The 13,940-nt window shown below is 55.9% G+C and overlaps 1 protein-coding gene across 1 annotated transcript; it reads right to left on the minus strand.

Annotated features, from left to right (window-relative positions):
* On the minus strand, positions 1–13,484 carry LOC145339372 (putative RNA-binding protein Luc7-like 1). The gene is made up of 7 exons (XM_080183816.1): positions 13,389–13,484; positions 10,188–10,303; positions 9,960–10,098; positions 3,913–4,089; positions 2,601–2,716; positions 2,102–2,332; positions 1–357 (listed from the first exon to the last, which is right to left on the minus strand). Exons 1-7 carry the CDS (start codon positions 13,482–13,484, stop codon positions 270–272), a joined length of 963 nt encoding a protein of 320 aa, XP_080039942.1. The 3' UTR covers positions 1–269.
* Between the last annotated feature and the right edge of the window lie 456 nt (positions 13,485–13,940).

Here is a 13,940-nt window from a genome sequence, read left to right on the forward strand (position 1 = left end):
TACTTTTTTATATAAAAAGAGGATCTCACTTTATTTGATAAAGAAGTTAACAAACACAGCAACTATTTTATACAAAGGACCAGGAGTATATTCACTGTGACTGGGTGTCTGGTAAGTGTGATGCAGATACCTAGGGATAAAACACTATCCCCTTCACCTCAATCCGTCCCCGCTCCCAAAGCCCAAAGCCTCTCCCATGGGAACATGAGGCAAAGGTGGGGCCCAGGCCAGAGCGATGCAGTCTCTCTTTCTCTCGCTCCATGGCGAGACTAGAAGGTGTGGTAGAGCCCAAATCTTGGACCTTCTCTGTACAGTCGTTCCCGAGGATCTTCAAGCCCAGGACGCCTCCTCAGGGTCCTGCAGGCAGGGAGAGAGAAAACACATAGCACCATGAGATATCCACACTGACTGGTGTCTCTCAGTCCCCTCTCTCTCTCTCAGGGAGATATCTGTACACTGACTGGTGTCTCTCAGTCCCCTCTCTCTCTCTCTCAGGGAGATATCTGTACACTGACTGGTGTCTCTCAGTCTCCTCTCTCTCTCAGGGAGATATCTGTACACTGACTGGTGTGTCTCAGTCCCCTCTCTCTCTCTCAGGGAGATATCTGTACACTGACTGGTGTCTCTCAGTCTCCTCTCTCTCTCAGGGAGATATCTGTACACTGACTGGTGTCTCTCAGTCTCCTCTCTCTCTCAGGGAGATATCTGTACACTGACTGGTGTCTCTCAGTCCCCTCCCTCTCTCTCAGGGAGATATCTGTACACTGACTGGTGTCTCTCAGTCCCCTCTCTCTCTCTCAGGGAGATATCTGTACACTGACTGGTGTCTCTCAGTCCCCTCCCTCTCTCTCAGGGAGATATCTGTACACTGACTGGTGTCTCTCAGTCCCCTCTCTCTCTCTCAGGGAGATATCTGTACACTGACTGGTGTCTCTCAGTCCCCTCTCTCTCTCTCTCAGGGAGATATCTGTACACTGACTGGTGTCTCTCAGTCCCCCCTCTCTCTCAGGGAGATATCTGTACACTGACTGGTGTGTCTCAGTCTCCTCTCTCTGAGGGAGATATCTGTACACTGACTGGTGTCTCTCAGTCTCCTCTCTATCAGAGGGAGATATCTGTACACTGACTGATGTCTCTGTCTCCTCCCTCTCTCTCAGGGAGATATGTGTACACTGACTGGTGTCTCTCAGTCCCCTCTCTCTCTCAGGGAGATATCTGTACACTGACTGGTGTCTCTCAGTCCCCTCTCTCTCTCAGGGAGATATCTGTACACTGACTGGTGTCTCTCAGTCCCCTCTCTCTCTCTCAGGGAGATATCTGTACACTGACTGGTGTCTCTCAGTTGCCTCTCTCTCTCTCAGGGAGATATCTGTACACTGACTGGTGTCTCTCAGTCCCCCCTCTCTCTCTCAGGGAGATATCTGTACACTGACTGGTGTCTCTCAGTCCCCTCTCTCTCTCTCAGGGAGATATCTGTACACTGACTGGTGTCTCTCAGTTGCCTCTCTCTCTCTCAGGGAGATATCTGTACACTGACTGGTGTCTCTCAGTTGCCTCTCTCTCTCTCAGGGAGATATCTGTACACTGACTGGTGTCTCTCAGTCCCCCCTCTCTCTCTCTCAGGGAGATATCTGTACACTGACTGGTGTCTCTCAGTTGCCTCTCTCTCTCTCAGGGAGATATCTGTACACTGACTGGTGTCTCTCAGTCCCCCCTCTCTCTCTCAGGGAGATATCTGTACACTGACTGGTGTCTCTCAGTTGCCTCTCTCTCTCTCAGGGAGATATCTGTACACTGACTGGTGTCTCTCAGTTGCCTCTCTCTCAGGGAGATATCTGTACACTGACTGGTGTCTCTCAGTCCCCTCTCTCTCTCAGGGAGATATCTGTACACTGACTGGTGTCTCTCAGTTGCCTCTCTCTCTCTCAGGGAGATATCTGTACACTGACTGGTGTCTCTCAGTCCCCCCTCTCTCTCTCAGGGAGATATCTGTACACTGACTGGTGTCTCTCAGTCCCCTCCAGTGGATACAATACACAATCCAGTGGATCACAATGTATGATCAGGTAGATCATGTATTTCCAAAGGCAGCTGAACTCACCTGTCGAAAGCCTCGTAGGGATCGAAAGGGGGTAGAGGTTCTCGGCTGCGGTACGCTTGGGGTAAAGGCTCCACATAACGTGTCCAGGGCCTGTCGTACATGGGTGGTGGTGGTGGGAGTGGCACAGAGACAGGCGGGCGCTGGTAAAAAGGACGGTCACGGTAATCCCGAAATCGAGGCTGTGTCGGCCACTTCAACTCGTGGGAGGAACTCGGAGCGGGCTTCGGGTCTCTGAGGAGGGGAGGGATGGAGAACGAGGGAGGGATGAGGGGAGGGGACAGACAGACACAGAGACAGAAGCACAGAGATTAATGTTCAATTTCAGTGTAGTTATCAGTGTTGCTCGACCTCCCCGCGACATTCAGTGAGCACTGTCATCCCACACACCAATTCGCTACTGCCCCTCTCCCCATTCCACCCACCCACCTCCTCCACAATCTGCCCCCCACCCCCCCAGTTGCCTGCGGTGATGGAGGAGGAGGCAGGTCCAGCCACTCACCTGGGTCTGCTCTGACTCTCGGCTCTCCTATCTGCAGGTCGCCGCTCAGACTTACGCTCTTCTCTCTGTCTGGAGAGTTCCAGGTTCGACATGCCCAGTTTCTCTGCCAGTGTCTTCTGTGGAGGGGGAAATTGGAACTGTTCAGTCTGCAGCCAGCCATGGTGGGAGCAACCCGGACAGACAGTATTACATAAAGGAGACAACCCAAAATCAGGGTGCGGGAGCAGAGGGGGCCGGCGGGATATCTGTAAAAATCATCACAGCTGCCAGGGCTGGTGGAGAGGGCAGTTAATAAAGCGGACAGTCTCCTGCCTTTTATTGGTTAGGGTGCGGTAGGTGCTGCTTGGAAGTGTGGGTGAAACTCTCTCACACAGCGAGTGGTTAGGGTGCAGTAGGTGCTGCTTGGGAGTGTGGGTGAAACTCTCTCTCACAGCGAGTGGTTAGGGTGCGGTAGGTGCTGCTTGGGAGTGTGGGTGAAACTCTCTCACACAGCGAGTGGTTAGGGTGCGGTAGGTGCTGCTTGGGAGTGTGGGTGAAACTCTCTCACACAGCGAGTGGTTAGGGTGCGGTAGGTGCTGCTTGGGAGTGTGGGTGAAACTCTCTCACACAGCGAGTGGTTAGGGTTGCGGTAGGTGCTGCTTGGGAGTGTGGGTGAAACTCTCTCACACAGCGAGTGGTTAGGGTGCGGTAGGTGCTGCTTGGGAGTGTGGGTGAAACTCTCTCACACAGCGAGTGGTTAGGGTGCGGTAGGTGCTGCTTGGGAGTGTGGGTGAAACTCTCCTCACACAGCGAGTGGTTAGGGTGCGGTAGGTACTGCTTGGGAGTGTGGGTGAAACTCTCACACACAGCGAGTGGTTAGGGTGCGGTAGGTGCTGCTTGGGAGTGTGGGTGAAACTCTCACACACAGCGAGTGGTTAGGGTGCGGTAGGTACTGCTTGGGAGTGTGGGGACGGTTGGTTTAATTGAGGGGTTCGAGCTAGATCTGGATTGTTATCCGAAAGGGAGGAATGTGAAGGGTTTCTGGTTTGAGGGCACGAGGGAATGAGGTGAGTGGCTGGTGTTGAAGCCAGCATCACACGAAGGGTTAAACGCCTTCCTCCCATGTTTAAATGTCGACACATCGGTGTGGTCAGGCAAGAAACTGCCAAAATTGAGCACAGCAAGATCCCAAGCATAGCAACATGCAATCTCGCCATCTCCTTTCTTGGAGTCACCTTGGTGAAGGGGGTAAGTACCGGGGCAGTGAACCGGCTTGACGGGGAGAAGTCTGTCATGTGACACTTCCTGCAGAAGCTTCCTCTTTTGGCCTCACCTTGACCTGCTGCAGTTTGCTGCGGATCTCCATGAAACCCATGTGCAGGCGGCCCCGGAAATGATCGGCCAATCGCTTGTCCTTCTCCTGGAGGCCCAGGTAAGCTCCGCACACGTCACAAACTCGCAACTTCTGCTGCTGCAGACTACACGTTGGAATGTTGTTGCGATATTCTTGCTGTCGGTCACAGAGAGAGAGAGAAGCAATGAGAGAGATGTGAGAACATAAGAAATAGGAGCAGGAGTAGGCCATCTAGCCCTTCGAGCCTGCCCCGCCATTCAATAAGATCATGGCTGATCTGTCGTGGCTCAGTTCCACATTCCCGCTTTCTCCCCATAACCATTAATTCCCTATCTGTCAAAAACCTATCTACCCGTGACTTAAATATATTCAGTGAGGTAGCCTCCACCACTTCAACGGGCAGAGAATTCCAGAGATTCACCACCCTTTGAGTGAAGAAGTTCCTCCTCAACTCTGATCTAACTGCCCCCCCTTTATCTTGAGGCTGTGCCCTCTAGTCCTACTGTCCTTTCTGAGCAGGAAGAATCTCTCCACCTCTACCCTATCCATCCCATTCATCATCTTATACGTCTCTATAAGATCCCCCCTCATCCTTCTAAATTCCAACAAGTACAGACTCAGTCTCTTTAGTCTCTCTTCATAGCTCAACCCCCTCATCTCCGGTATCAGCCTAGTGAACCTCATCTGCACTCCCTCCAAGGCCAAGATATCCTTGCGTAAGTGCAGCGCCCAAAACTGCACACAGTACTCCAGCTGTGGCCTCACCAGTGCCCTGTACAGTTGCAGCAAGACCTCCCTACTTTTATATTCAAACCCTCTCGCTATGAAGGCCAGCATCCCATTCGCCTTCCTGACCACCTGCTGCATCTGCAGACTGGGTTTTTGCCACTCATGCACAAGGACCCCCAGGTCCCTCTGCACCGTAGCATGCTGCAGCTTTTCGCCCTTTAAATAATAATCCCTCATTATTATTCCTGCCAAAGTGGACAACCTCACACTTGCTAACACTGTACTCCAAGAGCTTTTCAAATTCCCTCCCTCCAACCCCCATTCACACAGTTGGCTAGAATCGAACTGTGCCAAGAGTGGCAGAGATATCAAGTGAGGGCAGTGGGAAATGGGATTGATACAGGGTTATGGGGAGAGAGTGGGGCAGTGGGATTAGTTTGGGATCGGCACAGGGCTACGGGAGAGAGCGGGGCAGTGGGATTAGTTTGGGGATTGATACAGGGCTATGGGGAGAGAGCGGGGCAGTGGGATTAGTTTGGGGATTGATACAGGGCTATGGGGAGAGAGCGGGGCAGTGGGATTAGTTTGGGGATTGATACAGGGCTATGGGGAGAGAGCGGGGCAGTGGGATTAGTTTGGGGATTGATACAGGGCTATGGGGAGAGAGCGGGGCAGTGGGATTAGTTTGGGGATTGATACAGGGCTATGGGGAGAGAGCGGGGCAGTGGGATTAGTTTGGGGATTGATACAGGGCTATGGGGAGAGAGCGGGGCAGTGGGATTAGTTTGGGGATTGATACAGGGCTATGGGGAGAGAGCGGGGCAGTGGGATTAGTTTGGGATTGGCACAGGGCTATGGGGAGAGAGCCGGGCAGTGGGATTAGTCTGGATTGATACAGGGCTATGGGGAGAGAGCGGGGCAGTGGGATTAGTTTGGGGATTGATACAGGGCTATGGGGAGAGAGCGGGCAGTGGGATTAGTTTGGAGATTGATACAGGGCTATGGGGAGAGAGCGGGGCAGTGGGATTAGTTTGGGGATTGATACAGGGCTATGGGGAGAGAGCGGGGCAGTGGGATTAGTTTGGGGATTGATACAGGGCTATGGGGAGAGAGCGGGGGCAGTGGGATTAGTTTGGGGATTGATACAGGGCTATGGGGAGAGGGCGGGACAGTGGGATTAGTTTGGGGATTGATACAGGGCTATGGGGAGAGAGCGGGGCAGTGGGATTAGTTTGGGGGATTGATACAGGGCTATGGGGAGAGAGCAGGGCAGTGGGACTAGTTGGGGGATTGATACAGGGCTATGGGGAGAGGGCGGGACAGTGGGATTAGTTTGGGGATTGATACAGGGCTATGGGGAGAGAGCAGGGCAGTGGGATTAGTTTGGGATTGATACAGGGCTATGGGGAGAGAGCGGGGCAGTGGGATTAGTTTGGGGATTGATACAGGGCTATGGGGAGAGAGCCGGGCAGTGGGATTAGTTTGGGATTGATACAGGGCTATGGGGAGAGAGCGGGGCAGTGGGATTAGTTTGGGATTGATACAGGGCTATGGGGAGAGAGCCGGGCAGTGGGATTAGTTTGGGATTGATACAGGGCTATGGGGAGAGAGCGGGACAGTGGGATTAGTTTGGGATTGATACAGGCTATGGGGAGAGAGCAGGGCAGTGGATTAGTTTGGGATTGATACAGGGCTATGGGGAGAGAGCGTGGCAGTGGGATTAGTTTGGAATTGATACAGGGCTATGGGGAGAGAGCGGGGCAGTGGGATTAGTTTGGGATTGGCACAGGGCTATGGGGAGAGAGCGGGGCAGTGGGATTAGTTTGGGATTGGCACAGGGCTATGGGGAGAGAGTGGGGCAGTGGGATTAGTTTGGGATTGGCACAGGGCTATGGGGAGAGAGCGGGGCAGTGGGATTAGTTTGGGATTGATACAGGCTATGGGGAGAGAGCGGGGCAGTGGGATTAGTTTGGGGATTGATACAGGGCTATGGGGAGAGAGCGGGGCAGTGGGATTAGTTTGGGGATTGATACAGGGCTATGGGGAGAGAGCGGGGCAGTGGGATTAGTTTGGGGATTGATACAGGGCTATGGGGAGAGAGTGGGGCAGTGGGATTAGTTTGGGATTGATACAGGGCTATGGGGAGAGAGGGGGGCAGTGGGATTAGTTTGGGATTGATACAGGGCTATGGAGAGAGAGCGGGGCAGTGGGATTAGTCTGGGATTGGCACAGGGCTATGGGGAGAGAGCGGGGCAGTGGGATTAGTCTGGATTGATACAGGGCTATGGGGAGAGAGCGGGGCAGTGGGATTAGTTTGGGGATTGATACAGGGCTACGGGGAGAGAACGGGGCAGTGGGATTGGTTTGGGGATTGATACAGGGCTATGGGGATTGATACAGGGCTATGGGGAGAGAGCGGGGCAGTGGGATTAGTTTGGGGATTGATACAGGGCTATGGGGAGAGAGCGGGGCAGTGGGATTAGTTTGGGGATTGATACAGGGCTATGGGGAGAGAGCGGGGCAGTGGGATTAGTTTGGGGATTGATACAGGGCTATGGGGAGAGAGCGGGCAGTGGGATTAGTTTGGGATTGGCACAGGGCTATGGGGAGAGAGTGGGGCAGTGGGATTAGTTTGGGATTGGCACAGGGCTATGGGGAGAGAGCGGGGCAGTGGGATTAGTTTGGGATTGATACAGGCTATGGGGAGAGGAGCGGGCAGTGGGATTAGTTTGGGGATTGATACAGGGCTATGGGGAGAGAGCGGGGCAGTGGGATTAGTTTGGGGATTGATACAGGGCTATGGGAGAGAGCGGGGCAGTGGGATTAGTTTGGGGATTGATACAGGGCTATGGGGAGAGAGCGGGGCAGTGGGATTAGTTTGGAATTGATACAGGGCTATGGGGAGAGAGCGGGGCAGTGGGATTAGTTTGGGATTGGCACAGGGCTATGGGGAGAGAGCGGGGCAGTGGGATTAGTTTGGGATTGGCACAGGGCTATGGGGAGAGAGTGGGGCAGTGGGATTAGTTTGGGATTGGCACAGGGCTATGGGGAGAGAGCGGGGCAGTGGGATTAGTTTGGGATTGATACAGGCTATGGGGAGAGAGCGGGGCAGTGGGATTAGTTTGGGGATTGATACAGGGCTATGGGGAGAGAGCGGGGCAGTGGGATTAGTTTGGGGATTGATACAGGGCTATGGGGAGAGAGCGGGGCAGTGGGATTAGTTTGGGGATTGATACAGGGCTATGGGGAGAGAGTGGGGCAGTGGGATTAGTTTGGGATTGATACAGGGCTATGGGGAGAGAGGGGGGCAGTGGGATTAGTTTGGGATTGATACAGGGCTATGGAGAGAGAGCGGGGCAGTGGGATTAGGTCTGGGATTGGCACAGGGCTATGGGGAGAGAGCGGGGCAGTGGGATTAGTCTGGGATTGATACAGGGCTATGGGGAGAGAACCGGGGCAGTGGGATTAGTTTGGGGATTGATACAGGGCTACGGGGAGAGAACGGGGCAGTGGGATTGGTTTGGGGATTGATACAGGGCTATGGGGATTGATACAGGGCTATGGGGAGAGAGCGGGGCAGTGGGATTAGTTTGGGGATTGATACAGGGCTATGGGGAGAGAGCGGGGGCAGTGGGATTAGTTTGGGGATTGATACAGGGCTATGGGGAGAGAGCGGGGCAGTGGGATTAGTTTGGGGATTGATACAGGGCTATGGGGAGAGAGCGGGGCAGTGGGATTAGTTTGGGGATTGATACAGGGCTATGGGGAGAGAGCGGGGCAGTGGGATTAGTTTGGGGATTGATACAGGGCTATGGGGAGAGAGCGGGGCAGTGGGATTAGTTTGGGATTGGCACAGGGCTATGGGGAGAGAGCCGGGCAGTGGGATTAGTCTGGGATTGATACAGGGCTATGGGGAGAGAGCGGGGCAGTGGGATTAGTTTGGGGATTGATACAGGGCTATGGGGAGAGAGCGGGCAGTGGGATTAGTTTGGAGATTGATACAGGGCTATAGGGATAGAGCGGGGCAGTGGGATTAGTTTGGGGATTGATACAGGGCTATGGGGAGAGAGCGGGGCAGTGGGATTAGTTTGGGGATTGATACAGGGCTATGGGGAGAGAGCGGGGGCAGTGGGATTAGTTTGGGGATTGATACAGGGCTATGGGAGAGGGCAGGACAGTGGGATTAGTTTGGGGATTGATACAGGGCTATGGGGAGAGAGCGGGGCAGTGGGATTAGTTTGGGGATTGATACAGGGCTATGGGGAGAGAGCAGGGCAGTGGGACTAGTTGGGGATTGATACAGGGCTATGGGGAGAGGGTGGGACAGTGGGATTAGTTTGGGGATTGATACAGGGCTATGGGGAGAGAGCAGGGCAGTGGGATTAGTTTGGGATTGATACAGGGCTATGGGGAGAGAGCGGGGCAGTGGGATTAGTTTGGGGATTGATACAGGGCTATGGGGAGAGAGCCGGGCAGTGGGATTAGTTTGGGATTGATACAGGGCTATGGGGAGAGAGCGGGGCAGTGGGATTAGTTTGGGATTGATACAGGGCTATGGGGAGAGAGCCGGGCAGTGGGATTAGTTTGGGATTGATACAGGGCTATGGGGAGAGAGCGGGACAGTGGGATTAGTTTGGGATTGATACAGGGCTATGGGGAGAGAGCAGGGCAGTGGGATTAGTTTGGGATTGATACAGGGCTATGGGGAGAGAGCGTGGCAGTGGGATTAGTTTGGAATTGATTACAGGGCTATGGGGAGAGAGTGGGGCAGTGGGATTAGTTTGGGATTGGCACAGGGCTATGGGAGAGAGTGGGGCAGTGGGATTAGTTGGGATTGGCACAGGGCTATGGGGAGAGAGTGGGACAGTGGGGATGAGTTTGGGATTGATACAGAGCTATGGGGAGAGAGTGGGGCAGTGGGATTAGTTTGGGGATTGATACAGGGCTATGGGGAGAGAGCGGGGCAGTGGATTAGTTTGGCGATTGATACAGGGCTATGGGGAGAGAGCGGGGCAGTGGGATTAGTTTGGCGATTGATACAGGGCTATGGGGAGAGAGCGGGGCAGTGGGATTAGTTTGGCGATTGATACAGGGCTATGGGGAGAGAGCGGGGCAGTGGGATTAGTTTGGGACTGATACAGGGCTATGGGGAGAGAGCGGGACAGTGGGATTAGTTTGGGATTGATACAGGGCTATGGGGACAGAGCTGGGACAGGATGACTAGTTGCCGAGTGTTCCCAGGAAACTACGATGGGATCTGTTCCCCCTCTCCACCCGTCGCTGGGACACCCGTTTACCTCGGATTCCTTCTTGAGCTGTGTCAGTCGGTCCACCTCCTCCAGCACCCTCTGTGACTGATCGAGGATCCCATTGGAACCCAGTACCTCGGCGCGAGCCAGGAGCTTCCCAATGTCTTCATTCAGCATCTGCACTTTTCTCCACCTGTGGGAAGCAGAGAGGGGAGGGTTAGGGATCAGGCCTGGTCATCGCTGCCCTGTCCTTTCCCCTCCAGGTCCAGCCCAGGCAGTACCTTTGCGATAATCTCCGTGCTGAAGGATTTCTGTACCAGGACCAGCTTGTTCTTATCCTGTTGTGCCTTGCGGTCACAGTCATCGAGAAACTGCTCCAACACGTCCATGGCCTGTGGGAAAGTAAACGACAAAACAGAGACAGAGACATGGCTGCAGCGAGAGCCTTCGCTTCCCTCCCTCCCTCACCTTCCCCCCCTCCCTCCCTCCCTCACCTTCCCCCCCTCCCTCCCTCACCTTCCCCCCCTGCCTCCCTCCCTCACCTTCCCCCCTCCCTCCCTCACCTTCCCCCCCTCCCTCCCTCACCTTCCCCCACTCCCTCCCTCCCTCACCTTCCCCCCCTCCCTCCCTCCCTCACCTTCCCCCCCCTCCCTCACCTTTCCCCCCTCCCTCCCTCACCTTCCCCCCTCCCTCACCTTCCCCCCCCCCTCCCTCCCCTCACCTTCCCCCCCTCCCTCCCTCCATCACCTTCCCCTCCCTCCCTCCCTCACCTTCCCCTCCCTCCCTCCCTCACCTTCCCCCACTCCCTCCCTCCCTCACCTTCCCCTCCCTCCCTCCCTCACCTTCCCCTCCCTCCCTCCCTCACCTTCCCCCACTCCCTCCCTCCCTCACCTTCCCCCCTCCCTCCCTCACCTTCCCCCCCTCCCTCCCTCACCTTCCCCCCCTCCCTCACTCCCTCACCTTCCCCCCCTCCCTCCCTCACCTTCCCCCCCTCCCTCCCTCCCTCACCTTCCCCCCTCCCTCCCTCACCTTCCCCCCTCCCTCCCTCCCTCACCTTCCCCCCTCCCTCCCTCACCTTCCCCCCCTCACCTTCCCCCACTCCCTCCCTCCCTCACCTTCCCTCCCCCCTCCCTCACCTTCCCCCCCTCACCTTCCCCCACTCCCTCCCTCCCTCACCTTCCCTCCCTCCCTCCCTCACCTTCCCCCCTCCCTCCCTCCCTCACCTTCCCCCCTCCCTCCCTCCCTCACCTTCCCCCCTCCCTCCCTCCCTCACCTTCCCCCCTCCCTCCCTCCCTCACCTTCCCCCCTCCCTCCCTCCCTCACCTTCCCCCTCCCTCCCTCACCTCCCCCCCCCCCTCCCTCCCTCACCTTCCCCCCTCCCCCCTCCCTCCCCTCACCTTCCCCCCCTCCCTCCCTCACCTTCCCTCCCTCCCCCCTCCCTCCCTCACCTTCCCCCCCTCCCTCCCTCCCTCACCTTTCCCTCCCTCCCTCCCTCACCTTCCCCCCTCCCCCCCTCCCTCCCTCCCCCCTCACCTTCCCCCCCTCCCTCCCTCACCTTCCCCCGCACTGTAACTCACTGGACCACCCTTCCAATAGGGGTCAGATTTATCTGAGGAGAGATTTGAGGAGGCGATGGCCTCGTGGTATTATCACCAGATTACTGATCCAGAAACTCAGCTCATGTTCTGGGGACCCGGCTTCGAATCCCACCATGGCTGGTGATTTGGATGCAATAAAAACTATCTGGAATTAAGAATCTCCTGATGAACATGAAAACCATTGTTGGAAAAACCCATCTGGTTCCTTTAGGGAGGGAAATCTGCCGTCCTTACCCCGGTCTGGCCTACATGTGACTCCAGAGACACAGCAATGTGGGTGACTCTCAACTGCCCCCAAGGGCAACTAGGGATGGGCAATAAATGCTGGTCCAGCAGAGAGACCCATGTCCCAGGAATGAATAAAAAAGATATCCCAGCATTGGAGGCAGTCCAGAGAAGGTTCACTCGGTCGATCCCGGGTAGGGAGGGATTTCCTTATGAGAGGTTGAGTAGGTTGGGTCTGTACTCACTGGAGTTTCACAGAATGACAGGAGACCTTATTGAGGCGTATCGGATTCTCGAGGGGGGTGGGTGACAGGGTCGATGCTGAGAGGCTGTTTCCCCCTGTGGGAGAGTCTGGGACCAGGGGGCAGAATCTCAGGGGGAGGGGGAGGGGGGAGGGGGAGGTCACCCATTGGAGACAGAGATTGGGGGGGGTCACCCATTGGAGACAGAGATTGGGGGGGGGGGGTCACCCATTGGAGACAGAGATTGGGGGGGGGGTCACCCATTGGAGACAGAGATTGGGGGGGGGTCACCCATTGGAGACAGAGATTGGGGGGGGGGGTCACCCATTGGAGACAGAGATTTGGGGGGGGGGTCACCCATTGGAGACAGAGATTGGGGGGGGGGTCACCCATTGGAGACAGAGATTGGGGGGGGGGTCACCCATTGGAGACAGAGACTGGGGGGGGGGTCACCCATTGGAGACAGAGATTGTGGGGGGGGGGTCACCCATTGGAGACAGAGATGGGGAGGAATTTCTTCCCTCAGAGCGGAGTGAATCTATGGAATTCTTTCCCGCAGAGGGCTGGAGAGGCTGGGGGAGGGGGCTGGGGGTGCGGGGGTTTAGGTATGTTTGAGGCTGAGACAGACAGATTGTTAATCAGTGAGGGAATCCAGGGGATAGGGTGGAAAAGCGGGAGCGGAGGATTATCACATCAGATCAGTCACAATCTCATTGAATGGCAGGGGTAGACTCGATGGGCTGAATGGCCTACTTCTGCTCCCATCTTAGAGCAGCCTTGCCCAAACACCCTCTGCCCATCTCACCCCGTCCCCCATTCTTCACCCTCCCTCACTGTCCCCCAGCACCTCCCTGAGTGGCTGCAGAGCTCTGCAGTGCAGAGGGATCTGGGTGTCCCGGTACATCAGTCACAAGAACCCTGCAGGCAGCTACAGCAAATGGTTAGGAAGGCGAATGGTCTTTATTACAAAGGGGGGTGGACTATAAACGTCAGGGAGTCTCGCTACAACTGTCCAGGGTATTGGTGTTTCCGAGCTGGAGTACTGCCCAGAGTTCAGGGCTCCTTACTGAGGGAGGGATAGACTCGTATCGAGGCAGTTCAGAGAAGGTTCACTGGGTTGATTCCTGGGGTGAAGGGGATTTGTCTAACGGAGAAAGGTTTGAGCAGATTGGGGCCTGTAACCCACTGGGAGTTTAGAATGAGAGGGGATCTTTTTGAAACATAACAGATCCTGGGGGTGGGGGTGGAATCTAGAGTGAAGTTGGGGGGGGGGACACATTTTGGAATAAGAGTTTCTCTCTCCCATTGAAGATGGAGGGAGGAGGAATTTCTACTCTCCAGCGGGATCAGTATGTGGAATTCGCCCTCCCTCCCCTCCGCCCATCTGCCCACCCCTCCCTGCCACCCCTCACCTCTTTCTCGAACAGATAGTCGCGGCTCTTGGCTGCATTGAGATAATCTGCACGTAACGCCACATCGTGCAGCTTCTTACAGGCTCCGATATCCATCTTCTACAGGAGAGACAGAGGGAGAGTCAACCTGGGGAGGCATCACACCAATACTGCCCACCCATTAACCAGAGCACACACCTGTCCATTCAAAGCCTGCTCGCTGGAGGGTGCAGGGAGAGCGCGAGAGAGAGAGGGACCCACAGGGCAGACAGAGGACTGATAGACAGGGAAAAGAGGGTCGCGGAAAGATTAGACAGGATCAAAAGGAGTAGAGGAACATGAGGACAAAGGGAGAGAAACGGGGGGGGGGGGGAGAGACAGGGGGAGGTGAGGGAGAGACAGGCGAGGGGGGGAGACAGGAAGGAGGGAGGGGGGCAAGGGAAAGACAGGCGATGGGGGGAGATGGGCAGGAGGGAGTGGGGCGAAGGAGAGACAGGCAGATGGGCCAGGGGGTGGTGGATGGTCCAGAGTGGCGGGGGCCAGGGAGACAGAGGCGATGGTGGGGGGCCAAGG

Source organism: Carcharhinus amblyrhynchos, unplaced genomic scaffold (assembly GCF_965287045.1).
Source record: "Carcharhinus amblyrhynchos unplaced genomic scaffold, sCarAmb.v2.hapA scaffold_432, whole genome shotgun sequence".
NCBI classification, from domain to species: domain Eukaryota; kingdom Metazoa; phylum Chordata; class Chondrichthyes; order Carcharhiniformes; family Carcharhinidae; genus Carcharhinus; species Carcharhinus amblyrhynchos.